The sequence below is a fragment of the Brienomyrus brachyistius genome, unplaced genomic scaffold (assembly GCF_023856365.1).
Source record: "Brienomyrus brachyistius isolate T26 unplaced genomic scaffold, BBRACH_0.4 scaffold96, whole genome shotgun sequence".
Taxonomy (NCBI): domain Eukaryota; kingdom Metazoa; phylum Chordata; class Actinopteri; order Osteoglossiformes; family Mormyridae; genus Brienomyrus; species Brienomyrus brachyistius.
In genome coordinates this window covers 449,952-469,391 of record NW_026042371.1, presented here as the reverse complement: position 1 = coordinate 469,391, position 19,440 = coordinate 449,952, and the positions used below count along the sequence as shown (strand labels likewise).

The following is a 19,440-nucleotide window of genomic DNA, read 5'->3' as shown; positions in this document are numbered from 1 at the left end:
TGCAACCCCGATGATGATACTGGAGAAGTATAATCTTTCATAATGTTAAGTCTTTTAAAAACTTATCGTGGCTCGAAACAAGCGGAACCACATTGTCCGGCATTCTGCTCCAGCCGGAACCTTTAGGAAACGGCACGGTCATGTGACAAGAGGCCGAATTGATGAAGCTGGCTAGCTAATCTGATATAGTTTGCTTGCGTTTAGGTGCTCCAGTTGTAAAAAAATTAATAAAATGTTGTTAGTGTTAAGCGACGAGCATAAGGAACATTTAGGGTTCCTGCCAGAAGTGGACTCTGCAGGTGAAGTAACTATCTTGGAAGAATCTAACTTGTGGCTTGATGCCTGGGAAATAGAGTAGCTTTACTTGCCATTATTGCCTTGTCAAACAAGGTAATTTTTGTAGTTGAGAGATTCGCTAACTAGTTTTGTATCTTGACACGTCGCGTATTACAGTTGTAAGTTAACCAGCTCTCATTTTGGGATCATGTTAAAGCAGGGCTGACACGCTTTAAGACTCTCATGAAATCTTACGCCAAACTTACATTATTCTGTTATAAACCTAAAACTTCAAAAGCGTTGGGTAGTTTGCAAACCTACAGCGTATTTGCAGGGTAATAAAACTGTTACATACACGTAAATATGTGTGCAGGCTTGTCTCGAATTGAACATCTCACGCTAGCTAGCTGACTGAAGTTGGCGACCCTGTATAAGGCAAATTTAATTCTCCTTGTGCCTGCAGTTGTTGGCGAGTTTGGACGAATCGCCGTGGAATTTCTGAAGAAAGGATCAAATCCTAAAATTTACGAAGGGGCAGCTAGTAAGTCATCCAGTCTCTCCTTAATATGTATTAAATTATTCCTGTACCATATTCTTGTCATGCAGATTTCCCCCACAATCTTGTAAACCTATAATTATGCCTGAGCAAACATGTCTCACTCTTATAGGAAAGTTAAATGTGACTGCTGAAATCGTGCAGCATGGAGTGGAGGGACTTATGTACCTTCTTTCCGAAAGCTCTAAACTCATGGTAAGAACTCATGGTGATGCGTTGCTATTTACCGAGGCAGAAAGTGTGTTAAAGGAAATGATTATTATTCTGTGAGAGCTGGTACAGCTGTACTGACTACAGTGTTTGTGTGCCTCAGATCTCTGAGGTGGATTTCCAGGACTCTGTTCTGGTACTGGGATTCTCGGAAGAGCTGAACAAACTGCTCCTACAGCTGTACCTAGAAAACAGGAAGGAAATCCGCCTCATCCTGAGCGAGCTGGCCCCATCGATGCCTCACTACCATAACCTGGAGTGGAGGCTGGATGTGCAGGTACACGCATTACATTCCACTTTCGAGGCAGGAATTCGATTTCTAAAAACTCCATACCCTTATAGAGAGTTTTTGCCTATACATCTCCATAGCAGGATTCTGTCATTAAATTCTTTATAGAAGGCTGACCATAGAGACAGGTTTACAGAACCTGTTAGAGCCCTACCAGCAATACCTGATCCCAGTAAATTTCAGTACACTGCTTGTGCTAATCTGCGTTTTAGTGATTGCTAAATGAAGCTTCATGAACCATTTGCTGTGTTTTTTGCCCCCACTAGATGGCACTCTTGGTTTGCTTTGGGGCATGCTTTGAGCCCTTTTTTTGAACAAACACCATCTAGTGGGGACAGAAAACACAGCAAGTGGTTCATTTGACCATCACTAATATGTAGTACCGGGTACATTCGCACATGGAATTAATCCATGAGCATTTCTAGTTCTTTGGAATGTGAACAACACTTGTAACTCCTTTTAGGTGCATTTCCAACCATTGTGGGTCTAGCCGGTCCAGTGAGAGCTGTCTTGACTGATTACCACCATATGTCCCCCCTTAGCTGGCCAGTAGGGCGCTGCGGCAGCAAGTGAAACCTGTGTTGAACCTGAAGCTGCAGCTGGACGACAATGGGACCAGGCGTACCCATCTGATGCAGACCGACCCAGCCACTCTGCTGCACCTCATCCAGGAGCTGGAACGGGCGCTAGCCGAAGTGAAGACAAACCACTGTCGCAGAATCCTGCGCAACATCAAATAGTGCCTGCCGGGGGCCACTGGGGGCCTCGGGGCCCGGACAAAGCTACCACACCCTGTATCAGGGGCAGGAGGGGGAGCTATTACCTCTAACTATTGTGGCCTGTAAAATGTAAGGCTGTAAATATTTCCCATAGTACATTGCACAGGGCAGACTGAGTATCAGTGCTGCTAGTGACATCAGTTTAATTAGTTAAAATCAAGACCAACAGTATGTGTCCACTTTGAAGAACTCGTACATTAAGATGGTTGAAAATAGCCCTGTTTGTGTGATCTTTTGTTTACTATATCAGATCGATTCATTCAAAATTCTAAGGTGGGGGGGGGCTGTAACCTGTTCCAGATGGCAGAGGGCACAAGGCTGAGCTACGTCCAGGATGTATAGATGCCAGTTAGCTTAACTCTGTGTTCCCCAACCTGGTCCTTGAGGAGCCCCCAGACAGTCCATGTTTTCACTCCCTCCCAGTTCCTATCTGGGGGTCCTTAAGGACTGGGTTGGGAGTCAGTGGCCTAACTCGTGTCTTAGGACTTCGGGAGGAATACCTTGTGACACGGGGAGAACGTGCAACTCCACACATACAGAGCAGAGGTGATATTTGAAGCCCTCGTTTCTGAAGGTGTGAGGCAACAGTGCAACCCGCTGAGCCACCCTCTCTTTAAAGTTAGTACATTCTCAACAAAAGCTTTTCATTTGTGAAGAACAACTCAGATTAATACAACATGCTATTGTCTTCAATGTCATTATATTGGAGGCATATTTGATACAGTGCTCACAGAAAGTCTTGGGACACTTGCTTAATTCTGTAAAAATGTAGCAAATTGGTTTCATAAGTCCATTGACAAGCAATGTTTAATATATCTGCACATATCTTTCCAACAGACATATTCTTAAGTGTCTTAATTTCTTGACCGAATCATTCAGTTCTGTTCTTGCCGTTTTGCTATTAACTGCAACTGTAGTCATTGGCTCCCAAATGGCTCACAAAGCAACGCTGAACAGTAATGTTTGGTGGTGTATGTTATTCTGAAGGTATCGCTAATTAAAAAGCACCCAATGATGCTTGTCAATGAACTTTTTAACTCAGAAAGGCTCTTTTAGAACTAAAATTTGAGTTTCAATGTATTACTACTTGAATGTTTCACTTACAACTACTGGTTTCGAATGTGATATATATATTTTTGTAAATAAATGAGTAACGTAATGATTTTTGTTACAAAACCAATAAATTTGCTATATTTTTACTGAACTGAGCAGGTGTCCAAAGACTTACTGTGAGCACTGCATGTTTGTAAGTTGTGCTTTGTATGGTCTGTATGAAGTCAGTGGTATTCGGAGCAGCTTGTAATTCTGATGAGTTTTTTCCTACTTGTTATAATCTGATAAATTTTGAATAAACATAATTGTAATCATCTTACTGGTATAATTTTAGCTTTTATTTTCCCAGCCAGCTGTCCTTATAAGTGCTGTTCATATTTTCCTGTCACAGGGTTGAAATATCAAAACTTTTAGAGAATATATAGAAAAACTGTCTTGCTTTAAATGTAATGCAGGGGTTCTTTTGCCCTATTAGGTTATTTATGAGACATGGTAATTCTGAATACCAGTCTGAGGGTAAGTTTCAAACCTCGGGCCTTTAAATTGCATGCATGTCTGTGGCTTTTGTACAAAATCTTTCCTCATTTTTAAGCACGTTTGAGGGATGCAATGCAAAAATACTGAAGGGAAACTAAGTGTTTGGACGTGCAATTTTTTTCATTACCTTTTGTAGATCTCTTGCATGCATTGCAGAGTAATTCTCAGACCTGGTAAACATCAGCATGCTGTTTTTTATAACTCGTATGCCTGTAATATTGTTAAACTCCTGGGTGATGGTTTTTGCATATCACATTTTCTCCATGAGTCGGACAAATGTGCACATACAGGTGTATATTTAACAAGTTTAGTGAAGAATTTCCTATATAATGTGTTTAGATCTCCAGATCAGTTCACCTTAGGGCGGTATTCTTACTTGATTTCCCACAATGCAATTTTTAGGCTGACTACCACCATTTTTAAAAATGCAATTTCCTGGTGTGATTTCACGTGACCATCCGTATATCCTTATATTTTGGAGGGCATTGTAGGTCAAATCCTGCTTATTGAAAGGTAACAAAACTACATGCACCCATCAACTATCTGTTTTTTTGCGTATCATAACATATATTACAGTTATTGTGGGTGAGAACTAAATTTTTATAAGTGAACACGATCCCTTCTCTAACTGGTAATCTATGTAGAAAGAACAAGAACGCAATTTTAATCCAGTGTACAACCTCTGATACCAATGTGCCGCTGAATACAACTATTAACTCAATTGTACTAACTTGACTGGATCCTTTTTACTAATTTTCTATAACATGACCACAAGGGGGCAGTATGATTATATTACTTTTATCTTTTTTCACAGTTTAAAATTTTATGATTTATTATGATTTATTAATATACTCGCTGTAATGAAAAATATAAATTTACATTGGTTTCATGATGTCCAGAAATGTATGATTTACATAAAAAATATATATGCTTGGAATAACTGGTCTTTCACGGCAAATGTGCTTAATGATACATTTCCTGATTAAGAGAATCACTCTGTCCTAGCCTGCATATACGATGACTGTCCCCATGAGTAAACACCTGACCCATGATTATTCCTGCCGCGATAACTCCTCTTGTTAGAAAACAGCTTTCAGTAGTGAGAGTATACACTGGAGATAAAAACCTAAATTTTTCCACAAGTTATTTATCATTTACTTTGACACAGGAAGGGATTCATACCTTTGGATGAGTTTATGGACAACATGAGACAATTTTTATTATACGCCAGAAGCTACTTAAATTTTTACTACGTTACCCATCTATACTAATTGAAACTGAAGTACTTATCAAAGGCAGACAAATCTCCTAAATTGACCCCGACATTTAACCTTATAACGTTATGGTCAATTAGTCTATGATTCATATCTTCTTGGTGGAAAGGTAGACAGTGCAAGGCCTACACGTTAAATCTGTCCTCAACTATAGGTATTATTTAGAAGAAAGGACATCCGTTTACTTCAGAATGTTTTTCAATTATGTAGCTAATGTATTTAATGGAGAGCAAAGTTTAAATTATTTGGTATCTGCTTTTTTTGTTTGAACTGATCAGTAAAAAAGATAATGTAAAGAAGGTATCTGGTTGTACCTATGACCTTTGTCTTAGTGTTTGTTTCTTACTACCTGGGCTAATGTCAGGTTTACGCTTCAATTCAGACGATTTAATTCAGACGATAAATCCAATAAACATAGGCTGTTCTAGACGCTATTTAAGGGGGCATCGGCACCCTATTTTTGTTTCAGCCCCCCAAAAATAGACTATCTAAAATCATTTAGCGATTTGTCCCAGACTTCCGTGTGCATGTCATACCCCCAGCTCGGCAAACTTTATCGCGGGATCCCCCCCCTCGGTGACGGGGTGGCGTCCCGCATTTCTTCAGGGGGCTGACCCCCCCCCCCTCCTAAGGGTCAAATCTTAGAATGGCTGCTGCCATCAAACAAAAGGGTCGCCTTTAATAATTATTTCCTTTAACACACATTCTGCCTCGCTAAACAGCAAGTACTAAGTAAGGCGAGTAAAGCGAGTGGTTAAATGCTAGGGGCATTCTTATATTTATCGGTATAAAGTAGAGAACCACATGTTTTCAACCAGGCTTCATATAGTTCAACTTTTCATATATCAAACCTTTCCTTGCACGGTTTCACTTGGGGGATTTATGTGAAGGTAACATGCAATCAGCCGTCAAATAAACTTTACTATCAGATTATGCTGTTGTTGTGAAACCGAGTCCCATGCGTGGGTGCGACAGTCAACCTGTAAACCAAAGACTGTAGGAGCGCATTTTAAAATACAAAACATTTCTTGTTTTCTCACCTAATGAATTTTAAATTTTGAATAAGACGAAGGCACATTTCAAAACACTAACATTTTATAACACAATACTGTTATAGCCTACCACTATATTATTCTTAATCGAACCGGTGTTAAACATTTCCGAATACGATATAATTCGTCCCCACCACCTTATATGTATCGTTTTTCTACTTTTCTTGAAAAAACACTGAATATATCTGCGCTCCTGCCGCGCCTCCGCTTTCCTGCCTCATGAATTATTTATAAGAGATGGCGGACGCTGATCACTTGCAAAGTTGAGTTTGCAAACTTTGTGACGGCAGACAGATTAGTACGACGCGCACCGCGGAAAGGAAAAGTTCGTGAGAACTTTTCCCATGCAGGGAAAACGATTAATTTGGTTGTTTGGTCTTCCAAAAACGCATATAAGGCTATTTTAAAACCAGAAAGAAGCTCGACTTGTATTGAGAAGTCATTGGGGTAGACTTTTTCTTTTCAATTGTCATTTTGCAAATTGTCAAGTATTTTTCATTTTAAGAAAATGAGTAACAATCATCTGCAACCTTTTCCTGGACAACAAGTTATACGTGTTGCAAAGGACTTTGACACAGATCTGGAAGCTCTTTTTAACTCCGTTATGAACCCACAGCCGAGCTCCTGGAGGAAAAAAGTCCTTCCCGAGTCTTTCTTCAAGGAGCCAGACTCCGGGTCGCACTCACGCCAGTCCAGCACCGACTCGGGGACCCACCCGGCCCGGCTCACGGCGCAGCACGTCCGCTCGTATTCCTCTCCTGCCTCATTACAGGTCGGAACCGGAACCGGACCCAGTGCCACCAGCAGCCCGGTTTGCCACCCCCGGCACCAGTCTGTCGATGTCACTGGCGAGCTGCCCCTGCCGCCGGGATGGGAGATGGCTTTTACGTCTTCTGGTCAGAGATACTTTCTTAAGTGAGTGTTCACAAACTTCAGTGTTCAAATAACATGAAGCAAACATGATGATTATTATTATTATTATTATTATTATTATTATTATTATAACTATCATCATCATGAACAACATTAACAACAATAATTGTTGTTATTACTATTATCATCATCATCAATAATAATAATAACAATGAGTATTATTAGTAATAATAACTATTACTATTATTATTATTATTATCATTACTATTATTGTTATTATTAATAATAATAATAATAATAATAATAATAATAAATACCACTATGAGTTGACTTGCCCTTCATGCCATTGACACAGAATCACGGGTTAAAATCTCGCTCTTACAAAATGCTCATGTTCATGTTCATCAAATGCAGCGATACCAATCGAAACTGGGTTTTTTGTCTCTTGGTGTGACTGGTTTTTAGGGCTACATGCTTTTTAACGCTGCTGGTAAAGACACTATTCCCTTGTGTTGCTCTCTAGGACAAATGCGCCTTCATTATATTTAATCACGCTAGGAAAATTACTATTCAGTTTGTCAATTGGATGTAATTTGACTAACTTGGTTAGAAAATCACAATGGCGCTGCTTCACCGCATATTACGTACGAGGCAATTGGCAAGCAGTGTGTGAGCGTTTTGATGATCTTTACTGTTATTGTGGCTTTGTTAGCCACTGTCAGCCGCAACCCATTATGCTGTAGCGACGTTTCCCTGATTAACCTAATATCGGTAAATTACCTCGCATAATTTATGACTTATGCACCTTGTTCTGGCGTCGTAATTTCACGTTTAATATTAACTGGTTTCCAGGGGCTGATGATTTGCGTAGTGTTACCTAGTTCCTACTAAAGTGGCCTTTTGATTTGATTTAATTTCTTTTAAAGTGTATAAATGCATTTTCCCCCCAAATCGACATGGGCTCCAAACTGTATTGGCCTGCTGGTATGGCTGCACTTTCATTTCTGCTGCGCAGAGCTGGTCGGTATTTTTACAGCCTCGCTCTTAGTACCCCAGTCACTTAAGCCGGCTCATCTCCAGTGACATTTCCGTAACAATATATTTAATGTTAGTAGATCTCACCCATATTTTGTGATATTTTTGTCTGGATTGTTAAAATTTTGACTGTTCAGCTCTCTGGGGACTCCTGATAGCTTACGTTTTTATTGCCCTGTCAGTCAAGTTAACCAAGGTGGCATTTCATTGATGAGCAATTTCTCGCTATTTCTGGTTCTGCCGGCCAGGACAGTCCGCGCTGTAGATCAGTGCTTCAATATGGCTTCGTAGAGGACGGCAATAGTTAAGACTTTTCTTTTGTCTCCTAGCCAGCAATCATCATATTGGAGTCGATGGGAGATTTCAGCAGAGCTGTGGTCACTTATATGTGATCTGCAGGGACAGTATTGTAGACTGTTATCTGGATACATACCATCATAGCTCCAGAGTAACAGTGACTCCCAGTATCTACTCTGGAAAGAGTCTGTACATAATCGAGACTCAAATTTCTTGTGACCTTAACCTAGTTCTTTAAAGAGCTTAAGAAACTAAAACTTAAGACTTGTCTGCTTGTTATGTACAATGTTGGTTTTCATATATAAAAAATCTAATTCATTTTCAGTCTTATGAGTTCAGGATGATGTCCCTGCTTCCTTGTGATGACAGCGGTGTTTTATTTGGCATGAACAGTCATCGTATTACCAGACCTAGTCTGTTACCCAGAGCCCATGGCCTGTGACTTTCACTGGGCTAAAGGAAGAAAAAGTTTGTTGCAGCTGTGTGTGGCTTCTGTTAAACCTAAATAGGTCAGATCTTACCCTTAGAAAAGGCTTTGGATTCTATTGGGTTGCACTACGTCGTTTCCATTAGTGTCGGCGTTGGTGTCATCAGCCGTTGCTGCCCGGTTCTCGATTTGCAACCCTCTGAGCGTGTCGGCTCCTGTCGTGATCCGAAGGTTGGACATGCCAGCCAAAGCCCCGCCCTGCAATTACCTAATCATCCAAAATAAGTTCAGATGATGGGCCAATTACCTCCTTCATAATACACCAAGCTTTTTGGTTTATCTATCATTGCTAATGTCGGAGGCCTTGAATTAAAGAAGGTGCAGGTTTAGTCAATCTTCCATGACTTCTGCACCCCTTGCACGCAAAGGAGTTTTCCTCAGTTTCTAACACCTAACATAATTAGCGTGAACTGCCTAATTACAATTCATTAATAGCCACAGGTGGTGAAACTGGTTAGGAGACATGACTTAAAACAACATTAGAGGTTTGTGTTACTATGTGCCTATATAAAGTTACAGATGGTGCAGTGGTTAAAATTTTCCCTGGTTGCAGCTGGTGGTGGGCTGGTTAAGGGATTTGGGTTGTGGGTTCTGAGCCAAGGAGGAAAGCGACTGATGTATCCTCCAGTGATGTACTCAACAATCATGTGTCTTTATTTGGGTTTTCGAGAGCCTTCTGGGAACACGTCTCCTTGACATCCTCTGTGGTTTGGGCCTCTTTAATCTGTCAATAACTGGCAGGGAAGCGTCACAAAGTCTTGAATACTGGTTGTTTTTGGATTTACAATGTCACTGCAAGACGCAGTGAAGAACCAGGCTCTGTTTATTATTTCTATCACAACTGGGACCAGCTTGCTGACTGTGGTGGTGATATAGTGTGAAAAAGTGAACGACCGGGAACTTACACAATGCAGAAGTATTTTCAGTTTCACGTTTGCTACAAAACCAAAACGCACTGGATTGGTCCCACTGAGAAATTATTTGTTTGGGCAGCAGTCATTGTGCTTTTACAGTATTTGCTGCAAAACGTTCTAAAGCCAAACATTCATAAATATTGTAGTGCTAGGCAACCTTAGGTCTGTCTGATACATTGTTTAACCACTCAAGGAATGTGGTGTCCGCATGGTATAATTGAAGGGAGTCTCTATCTGGAGGTTTCTCGTATAGTTTTTCACCACTTGTATGACTTAAAATACAGTTATATCCACTTTACTGATGATGGATTACACTTCTCTCATTGGCTGTCGCTTTGTATTGTGATGTAAACATACAGTAGGGTGAAGATTGGTTATATAGGATGAAAGGTAAACTGCCACACTTGTGTTTGATACTCTATATATTAACATCTCTGCGGTCTATTAACTTAAGCACATTTCTTCACCTTTCATGGACGCATTTATGCTTTAATATGTGTAACTAGAATTATATTTTTAAATTGAGAAATCTACAGTTTTCCAGTATCCACCCTGGCTTGTTTTGGCAATTGAAAGGAGGCGTGTTTGTTTGTTTTATTATATTTAATTTATAAAGAGCAGAGTAGAAGGCAATGATTGATGGAAAATTGGAAAAAGGGGGGAGGGGACTCTGCAGTTATCCAGAGACTTTGCATTGGTGGGGGGGATCTGTACAGCTCGTTCTGGCATGCCAGGCTGGGGGAGGTCAAGGGAAAATGGGAACAGATAATAAAATCAGATCTATGTTATGTAGCATTCCCTCCCCCACCCACAACCCCCCCAGCAGCCCTTGCAGTCCACTTCAGTCCTGTGTGCCTGGGTCCAGTGTGCTTCACTGGCTGGACTTTTGACAGAAGCTGCTGCTTCATGTCACCCGGTGAAGCGTGAGAAAAGCCTGGAATTCCTGGGTGTTGAGGCTGGGTCTGAGTTCATGCAGGATCCAATGAGGACCTTTAATGCTGTATCAGAGTCCCTCAGAACCTCCTTACCTGCATGTCTCACACCAGCACATCGCTGTATACTTCATACAGTCCTTGGCAATACGCTACATTTCCTGAGGACCTTGGTTGGCGATGAAATGGAGGCCTCCGTCAAAGTGTGATTCAATGGTAATAATCAGTATCTGAGTTATGTCAGGACTGCAGTAAAAGACCACAAACACGTAGTGATATTTTAATATTCCGCATTACAGATTTGAAGGGGAGACCGGCGCCAACCACCCCCCCCCCCCCACTCCCTAGTGTGCACCACTTAGATGGTGGGAAATTGTGCAGTGAAGTTTAGCAGGGCTGGGTGCTTCCCTATGGCTTCGACCGACACTGGTACTAGTGATGTTCATGAACAGCCAAGATAATGTAGGATCTGCTCATTCTACTGGTAAAGGATCTACAAAGGGAAATATGACTTGATGTTAGGCCATGGAAAGTAAATAAATAAATTAATGAATGAATTAATGAATATATGCACACACACATACACGCAGACACACACCCACACCTTATTCATCTCACTAGCCAATTCCCAGGTTTAGTAAGTGCATTTGAGCTGGGAAATCTGCAAGCTGTATTGCAGACTGGCCCCCCAGGATTGGAATTGGAGAATGCGTCTCTAAGCCCTCCCCCCCAAAGCCCCTGTCCAGGATTGGAAGTTGGCAGCTGGATGAACGAGGAAAAAAAGGAGCTGCTTGAGAGTTATGTCTTTCCTTTGGTTTTCACTAACAAGCTGTAATTCACAAAACGGAGATCAATAGCATGGTGACTAGGTGTGTAAGTTGAGCTGTGTGCCACCCCCCCCCTTGCCATCCCCTGTGCCACCCCCTGTGCCCATACCTATGTGATTATATCTTTAGCAAGATGGTTAAGCTGGCAGACGTAGGTCTCCATGCCTTTTCACTTTGGTTGGTGTTTCTCAGGAGCCATTTAGAATAAACATCATTAAGCTAAGTTGCCTCTCAACGGTGAGATGAAACGTCACGTGCTGGTGTCAATGGTTTTGCTGGGTTGCCGTAGCGTTCTCACAGTAGCCTACATCAAGTACACCCGGTGCTGAGTCTACAGAGTGGAACTAGCTGTGTTCAAGATTCATCTAGGTGTGTCTATGGACCCTTCATGGTTCTGCGTTACCGGAACACACATCTGGGCCATGTTGGGTGGGCGGGCTTTGGTTTCGACATGGCTGGAGTGTGTTCTACCTTCTGAGGTTTAGCGTGCATTGCAGATATGAATTGTATGTAAGCAATTAAACTGACTGGAAATATGATGTGAGCTGAATTTAAAACCAGCAAGTTTGGAGCTTGTGTATTTCTTTTTGCCTGGATGCAATCCCTCAGCGGTTCCTGAGACATCTGGAGCGGTGTGGGCTGCTCTGGACAGTAGATCTTCCGACCTGTCAGCAAAGCAGAAGTTCCTCAATTAAATCACCTTCCTAACTACCATTTCCCAGAAAAACAAATGCTTCCAAACCACAGTAGTGGTATAATTACTCTAGAAATAAAATGGAATCCCCTATTAAAGTTTCACTCCTTATGGTTAGAATTCTCCATTTAGGCACAAAATTGGACGCCTGCGTAATTATGGCCTTGACTAAACAGGCTCTCATTTTCTCTGAGAAGACATGATGGTCAGACCCAAGGAGATGCGTCTACATGGAGAGAAAGATTTTATACCTGTGGTTAAATCTTTATCTGGAAACTGGTTGCCATAGTGCAGACTGCTGTTTGGAAGGGTCCCCGGCATCATACAGTCAAACCAGTCTGTGTTTGCCTTTTACGGAGAGGTGAGATCAGGCATGGATTTTGTGGGGTGATGTGGAAAGTAGTGTGGAGCTGCCTGTAGCCATCACAACAGCTGATGTGGCTCCACCCCCCAAGCTGGAGCCTATCCAGGGCATTGGGGCTGTTGCGTCAGTCCTCCAGGCAGTAGAGGGAGTCTGCCAGGCCCTGCCTGATATCTGACCTCTCAGGACCCTTACAAAGGAACAGCTTGGCTAAGCAGCTCTTCCCTCTTTGTTTTCATTGGCAGTTGATTTTGGGTTTTTACGTCTTGCTCTGGAGCCATTATTTTAATACCCTTTGAAATTATGCACAAATTACTTGTATTATATGGAGGCACTTAAGCGAGTCAGACATTGTTTCCTTTTTCAATTTGCAACATGAAAAGGTCTCAGAAAAACCACCACTGGACATATTCCAATATAAAATCACGTTCTCTTTCAAATTCGGCAGTGTAGTCAGTCCTTTTTCTACATGTTAAGAAGGCTCTTCATGAAGAGACAGCCGTCAGCAGCAGGCTTCTGTGTGTGACTGTGTACGTGGCTCATTTATTTATCGATATATTCCCCACGTAGGCGGCCGACTGTTCCGTATGGCCAATTTCTTGTGTGTTCGCTGCAGTCGCCCCTTGAGGCCCCTTATGGGAAAACAGCTGTAAGACTTAAGTGCGACACACCGGAAACTTCCACACGCTCTTCACCTTCCCCTTCCAGTCATGCCAGCCGACCGCCTCGCTGTGACTCTCATCCCACTGCTTTGCGTTTTATTTTTCTCAGACTTGCTTGTTTTTCTTGCAGTTTGGCTGTTCAGCATTCAGTGGTGATAATATCGTGTATTTTACAGATGTGCGACTAGCTTTCCAAAAAGACGTAAGCTGCATAATGCAGTCTGCGCATCGTAATTTCACATCTTACGTCGTCGTGTTGCCCTGCATGTTTTCATCTCAGTCCAGCACCTTTCCAACACGTAAAAATCTGAGCTTTTCTCTTGGATGGAGCAGAAAACCAACACTATCTGCCTCCTTTTTACGGGCTGATTTTCCCAGCCCCCTGTGCCCTGCTCTCAGTACGCCCTCATTGCATTCCAGCATCTGTGTCCTCTCCGGCCTGTTTCACTCGCAAAACAGGACCCATTTGTTCCTCCCAGTGTATCTATCCGTTTTACAGCCTTAAATAAAACCTATTGCCAGAGTGTGCATATGGAAGTGTGGGGCGATGGTGTTGTTTATGGCAAGGCAATGTTTTCTCCTCTTCTTTCCAGTAAGTCGTTTAAATAGGTGCCTGAGTGTTGAGTTTATAGATACAGTCATTTCCTTAAGTTTGGGGAGATATTCAGCATCAGAGAGAGACTTTTTTTTTTTTAAAGTAAAACACAAAAACATGACTCACAGACATCAAAGGAGGCATGAGCAGTAAAATAGAATTCTTATGAAATATATAAGCTTTTCCCATTATAAGTCCCTTGCATTGACAGAGGTGCAGCACTGAGGTAACATAAACCGGCGTTTTTAGTCCTGTAGATTTTTACAGGAATAGAAATTAAAGTAACGACAGTGTATTAAACGATTGAGGTGTTTCGCAAAATAATCTTAAATATACTTTCTGCTTCTTGTTTGTCCAGTCCAGTGCACCTTGTGAGTGCTACTCACTGGTATTGGGGGGGGGGGGGTGTCGGGGACGTGTTTTAAAAACAGTGAGTCAAGTAGGGTTAGACTATCACATAGCTCTGAAATGCAAATCACGGCTCATAATGCACGCTTCTTGTTCACAATGACATTATACAGCTCGAGACCTCAGAAAAGCCGCTCTCAAATGGCATGAAAGGAAAGTTCCCAGACTTTAAAACACAAAGAATTGTTTGTAATTGAAGGGGCCTTCACATCTGTTTTGTAGACAAAATGAGTGTAATTATCCAGAAAATCATTCTTGGGGCTTTCACATTCCTGAAGAGCTAGAAGAGGCTCGCCAAGAAATGGCTTCTCAGGACACGATACGCTGATGTTTGTTGGCCCCCATCAAAATGTGCATAATCTTAGCTGCTGGAGGAGACTCTCCGTAATATCATCACTTGAGAATGTTTGATATCACTTTAAGCATTCAGACCTTGGTTCTGTTAGGGAAAGTCCATGAGACACGCGGGAACAATAGAGGTGGCACGCGTTCCTTTGCCAAGACTGATTGAGTGAGCTATAGGTGACGTGATGGTCCCCTCGTCGGCATGGCGACAGACATTCTACCATTTGCCGGGTCTCAGTGGACCCACTGGGTGGAGATCTTTATCGGAACCTCTTAGGCCTACGTCCTGCTCCTCCAACAGCCTCAGCGACTAGACCCCACTTTCATATCCCTCAGTCACGATCGCTGCTTGTTCCCCTTGAATGTGAGCAGTGCTGTGTGGGCATCACCCTTATACTCAGCAGAAAGGAGTTTTTTTTCTCTAAGCCCCAGCTGTTGCATTGAACCTTTGGCATTTCGTCCACCATTCCCCTTCATCACATGTGACTGCTTTACAAATAAATCTTGCAAAGAGATCAATCCGTGGCTTTAGGAAGGTGCCGTTCAGATAGAGGCCATCTGTTTTGACCCCATGATTGATCATCTTACCTACCTACGTTGAAGAGTGGTCCTTGTGGCTATGTATTCGTAGGTGAATTTCTAGGTCTACGTTTTCAAGGTAGGAACTTGCCATAACCAAGAATGAATTTTCTTGAATTGGGACTTTTATGCAAATGTAACAAACTTACATTTGAAGGCTTTATTGTTCCACTTGGAATTAGGACACAAGTGAGGATTATCTTCTGTAAGCAGCATGGGGAAAATCTCCTGTTAGCCCCGTTGCGATCCGCCGCGGAGCTGCGGGCCAAAATGACCGAAAGCAAAAATGCAGTTGATAGACTAATGAAATTAAGATGAAATTAAATTTGATCTTTCCCTCTCGTTGGGCACAAGTCAGCTGAGGTTTACTCTACAAATGGTTAGGTGTCCATTTTCTATGACTCTGGAGATGAGGCCTCGATGCGCTTTGAGTGTACAACACCGCGCAGTTATTCCAGAATGTTAGATAATGAGAAACATAACTTCAGGCCCCCTTTATTTCTGGTCATGTACCTTTTTGCGCGTTTGCGAAATGTGAGTCACGCTTGTAGCTCTCTAGCTCGTATCAGTGTGACTTTCAGACGATGATCACTCGCTGTCACGGCTGGTGTTACAGGTGTGACCGCATAGCACACGCTCCATGCGACGTGCACGTGGACTGAGATTTCACACCGAGATTGAGCCAACTTCAGGTGTGGCGCCCAAAGACTCTGTGTTCCTCCTGTAGCTTATCATCGGTATAATCAATACTTGAACGTTGTAAGAACGTTTTTCTACCGTTGCGGAGCCGTCTTGTTAATTTTTGCCCAGAGGTTAAACTGATTGTCCCGGAACTGATATGAATACCTGAAACGAAACAGCTGCGGAGCAAAGACAGGTCAACCCATCGTGTCTCGCTGTTATTGCGTCATTTTCCATATCAGCTGAACAGATTTGTTGTCTGGGTTGAACAGGTAAGGGGAAAAAATGGTCATTTGTTGAAACTGCTAGGTCTGTTACATGCATGCATATTTTTTTTAAGCTGGTGGGAGAATGGAATGGACTCTTGCAGAACTTACTCCCATAGGTCTGGTTAACAAGGAGTGCTTTGCAGAGGAAAATTCAGGCTTATGTCAGTCTTCCGGTTTGTGTGTGTCTGTGAGTCTGTGTTTTCCTCTACAAGAAGGGATTCTGGTGTTTTGTGTGTGGTTAGGTTGTCTGTTTGACATTTTTAAAGTGGGTTTTCGGTAGACGGGAAAACAAAAGGTTCTAGTCTGAGCACTGAGGGCTATAAATAAAAACAAATAAACGAGCGTGAGCCTGCAACGCTTATGCTGTCTGTGAATTTGAACTGGTTGTGTGAAATGGTGACTCTGTCTCACCTCACACCTTCAGGGTCGTGGGTTCAAATCCCGCCTTTTTTGCATGCTTGTGTGGAGTTTACATGTTCTCTCTGAGTTATGCAGGTTCCCCTCCGCAATTAGAGCTGCCTCCCACCCCCATTTAATACAGGAACATCCTGTGATGTGAAATAGAATTGGAATGTGATCGATCCCATATGGGGAGCCGTGCACGATCAACTGCGCTACCCTGCAACAGACTGGCGTCCCACCCAGCGGGTACCCTAGCCTTGTACCCTATGCTGCCTGGGATAGACCCCTCTGCAACTCTAACCACAGTAAGCGGTTAGACCGTGGACGGATGGATTCGACCTGGCGGATGAAATCCAATCAGTCAGTCTATTTAATGAGAAGGATGAGTGTGTGTCGATGTGTTAGGGAGCTGGCACTGAGTGAGGTGCAGTGAGGGTTATCGTTGGAGCTCTAGGACCATGGCACAGCGTCACTCACAGGCCGGGGTCACTTAGTAGCCAGCAGAAACAAGTCTCTCTACAAGCCACAGGGCCTTTTCTCCAGTCCTCTCCGGACACGTGTTTTTGATGGCAGGCGGAGTGTTTCTCGGGGGAGTCCGCAAACACTGACGGGCAGCTCTTTCCAATCTGAGATTTCCCAGCAGGCACCTGCAACATGGCACTGCTACAAAGGCTTTGCCTAATTGATGGCAGTCTCGTGTATTTTGGGGGTTTTATAGTATTTTCTTTGCTTTTTATTTGGCGCTGCTGTCTTGAGAAAGTTAAATATTACTTGGCTGACTGCAATCTATCATGTTAGTAAGAATTTATGGCTCCTCTGGACAATGAAACCAGGGCTAGCCGAGGCAAAGCGTTGGGAAATGTGTGGTTTAGGCCTTTGTTGTGTTGTTATGTTGTTTGTTTTTTTCTCTGTTTATTTGCGAAAGGCATATACAGCATAGCTGAGCTGGTGACTTTTTGGTCCAGGTGGGAATTAAGATCATTTAAGATCAACAGATCAGAGAGTTTTAATTGAAACGACCGTCCTCTTCTCTGCAAGGGTCACTTTCCGTTAATGTCCAAACCGTCAATGGTTAACTGCTAATGCTTTGTCGCCATGGCTACATATAGAATGCAGTCCTGGCCTGACCCTTGTGGGGAGGTTTTTGTACAGGAACATTCCCGGTTCCCAGTCAAGGTCACACAAGCACTGTACGCAGGCCGATCTGTTCGGGACGATCGATGTATCGAACGACTTCAGGCAGAGGCCCTCCTGTGCCAGGTGACTTTTTCTTCCCGAGATACTATTAACCCATTCCTTTCTGCAGGCTCATTGCACATATCAAGCGAAGAAAAGAACTCCAAAATTGCTGATCCTTCCTCTCCATGAAGGCATGCATTTTCACGTAGAGTAATTCAGCCTTTATTAGCCTCGTTGTCGTTGAAAAGACCCTGAATGGACTCATGATATAGGCATTTTTAATGCTGTTTGTCCAGCAAATGCAACCGAACCACCGATCCACTCTTTGCTGAGTATTCATCTTGAGGTTTCTTTCAAGCACAGCAGGGCCGGCGTTTATTCAATGGTCTTTATTGCAAGACGTTTGCGTCCTGCTTCTTTCAGTCTTTCTGTGAACTAGTCTGACTTGAGTCTGAGGTCATGGGGTCTCCTATTTCATTACACACAGTGCTTGTAGGCTGCTCTTGTTAGATTGTAAATGCCTCTTTTAAGAATGGCAATGTGATACCTTTCTTCGGTTCCAACCGAGGCGGACTAACTGAGATAAAGATGGCAATGAAAGCCAGGCGAGATTTAAAAAAAAATTTTTTTTATTCTTGCGAGAGCTGATATATGGTAATATTGGCTTTGAGGTATGCAGTTTGGTAAGTAATACGGGGAAGCTAAAATGAACAGGCAGACCTCCCACATGGTAACTTAATTAGCTGCGAGCAGGATTTCTGACAGAGACTTTTTACTGCTGTAGAGGTGTTTTCTGTCGTGTTTTTTTTTTATTCGCTCCTGTAATTCCAGGCATGCGGCGAGAGAGCAGGAGCGTTCTTAAGGTCAGATAAAAGACTGACAGCGTGTATTAAGCCCCCTGTCGTCCGAGGCGTGCGGTGGGATGCAGTTCTGGAGATTCGGGGGTAGGCCTTCTCTGGTGGCCTGGAGCCATGCTGACTCATACCCTGATCCGGTACTTAAGCCGCCTCCCCCCAGCGTTTTAACGAGGCTGCAGGATCAGCACCGCTGCTATAGTTAGACGGCCCGTCAACAGCTGCCTCCGAGCACCGATGACCCCCTTCCCAGCAGTTGTCCTGTCCGGCAGCGGGAAGGGGAACCCATAAACACGTATATTTTTGGGTTTGTTTACAAATAAACAGAGTCCAACACACCTCAACTCCATGTTAAACCCTTTGAAATCTGTTTTGTTCATTCCTTTTTTGAATAATATTTATGTCAGGATTGCCTAGTTCTAAGCACTAAACTGCAAGGAGGGTTGGTGTGCTCATTTTTCCATCGATGGGGTTTAAAACAAATAACATCACCAAGGCCTGGCGTTGACAATGACTCGGGTTAGTTACTTAACTTGCTCAAATGGGTTTTCTTTTAATCTCTTTATTTTCACCTTGACCCCAGGGCCGTTAAACTAATGGCTCATCACCGGTAGCGTCAACTGGGGGCAGTCATAAAACATTAACATAGTTCACTTCCTGCTCGTCCTTTCTGTGTCTTTTGCATGTGAATAGAATAGCTCCAATTCCCCAGTTTGTAGCTGGTGCCCCTCTATGTGTGTGTGTTAGTTTAGAAAGTCTAAATCTGTAGAAGTATTTGATCATAATAGGGAGGAATCCATCGTCAACCACAGCTTGAAAGACATAGGGATAGAGCTGCTAAATTTCGTCCTTTTTTTTAATAACTAAATATCTGTACTGGTTTATTTTTCCTTTAATGTCTGCTATGTGGTACAATTCCTCAGTCTGGTCAGTTTGACTTTTTAATTGGTCAAACCCTATCTGTATACAGGAAATGCCTTCTTAACCATCATCATGGTTATTGTAGAAATTGGCCTACAC

The 19,440-nt window shown here is 42.7% G+C and overlaps 2 protein-coding genes across 2 annotated transcripts in view; both read left to right on the top strand.

The window, feature by feature from the left end:
• Positions 1-118: 118 nt before the first annotated feature.
• LOC125727407 (COMM domain-containing protein 2-like) lies at positions 119-3,479 on the top strand. The gene is made up of 5 exons (XM_049004084.1): positions 119-299; positions 740-817; positions 945-1,027; positions 1,146-1,319; positions 1,874-3,479. Exons 1-5 carry the CDS (start codon positions 233-235, stop codon positions 2,069-2,071), a joined length of 600 nt encoding a protein of 199 aa, XP_048860041.1. The 5' UTR covers positions 119-232; the 3' UTR covers positions 2,072-3,479.
• A 2,769-nt stretch (positions 3,480-6,248) lies between these two features.
• LOC125727397 (WW domain-containing transcription regulator protein 1-like) overlaps positions 6,249-19,440 on the top strand; it is a 29,008-nt gene continuing 15,816 nt past the window's right edge. The window contains exon 1 of the mRNA XM_049004071.1: positions 6,249-6,941. Coding sequence (XP_048860028.1) covers positions 6,535-6,941 — 407 coding nt within the window. The 5' untranslated portion in view covers positions 6,249-6,534. The remainder of the gene's footprint in view (positions 6,942-19,440) is intronic.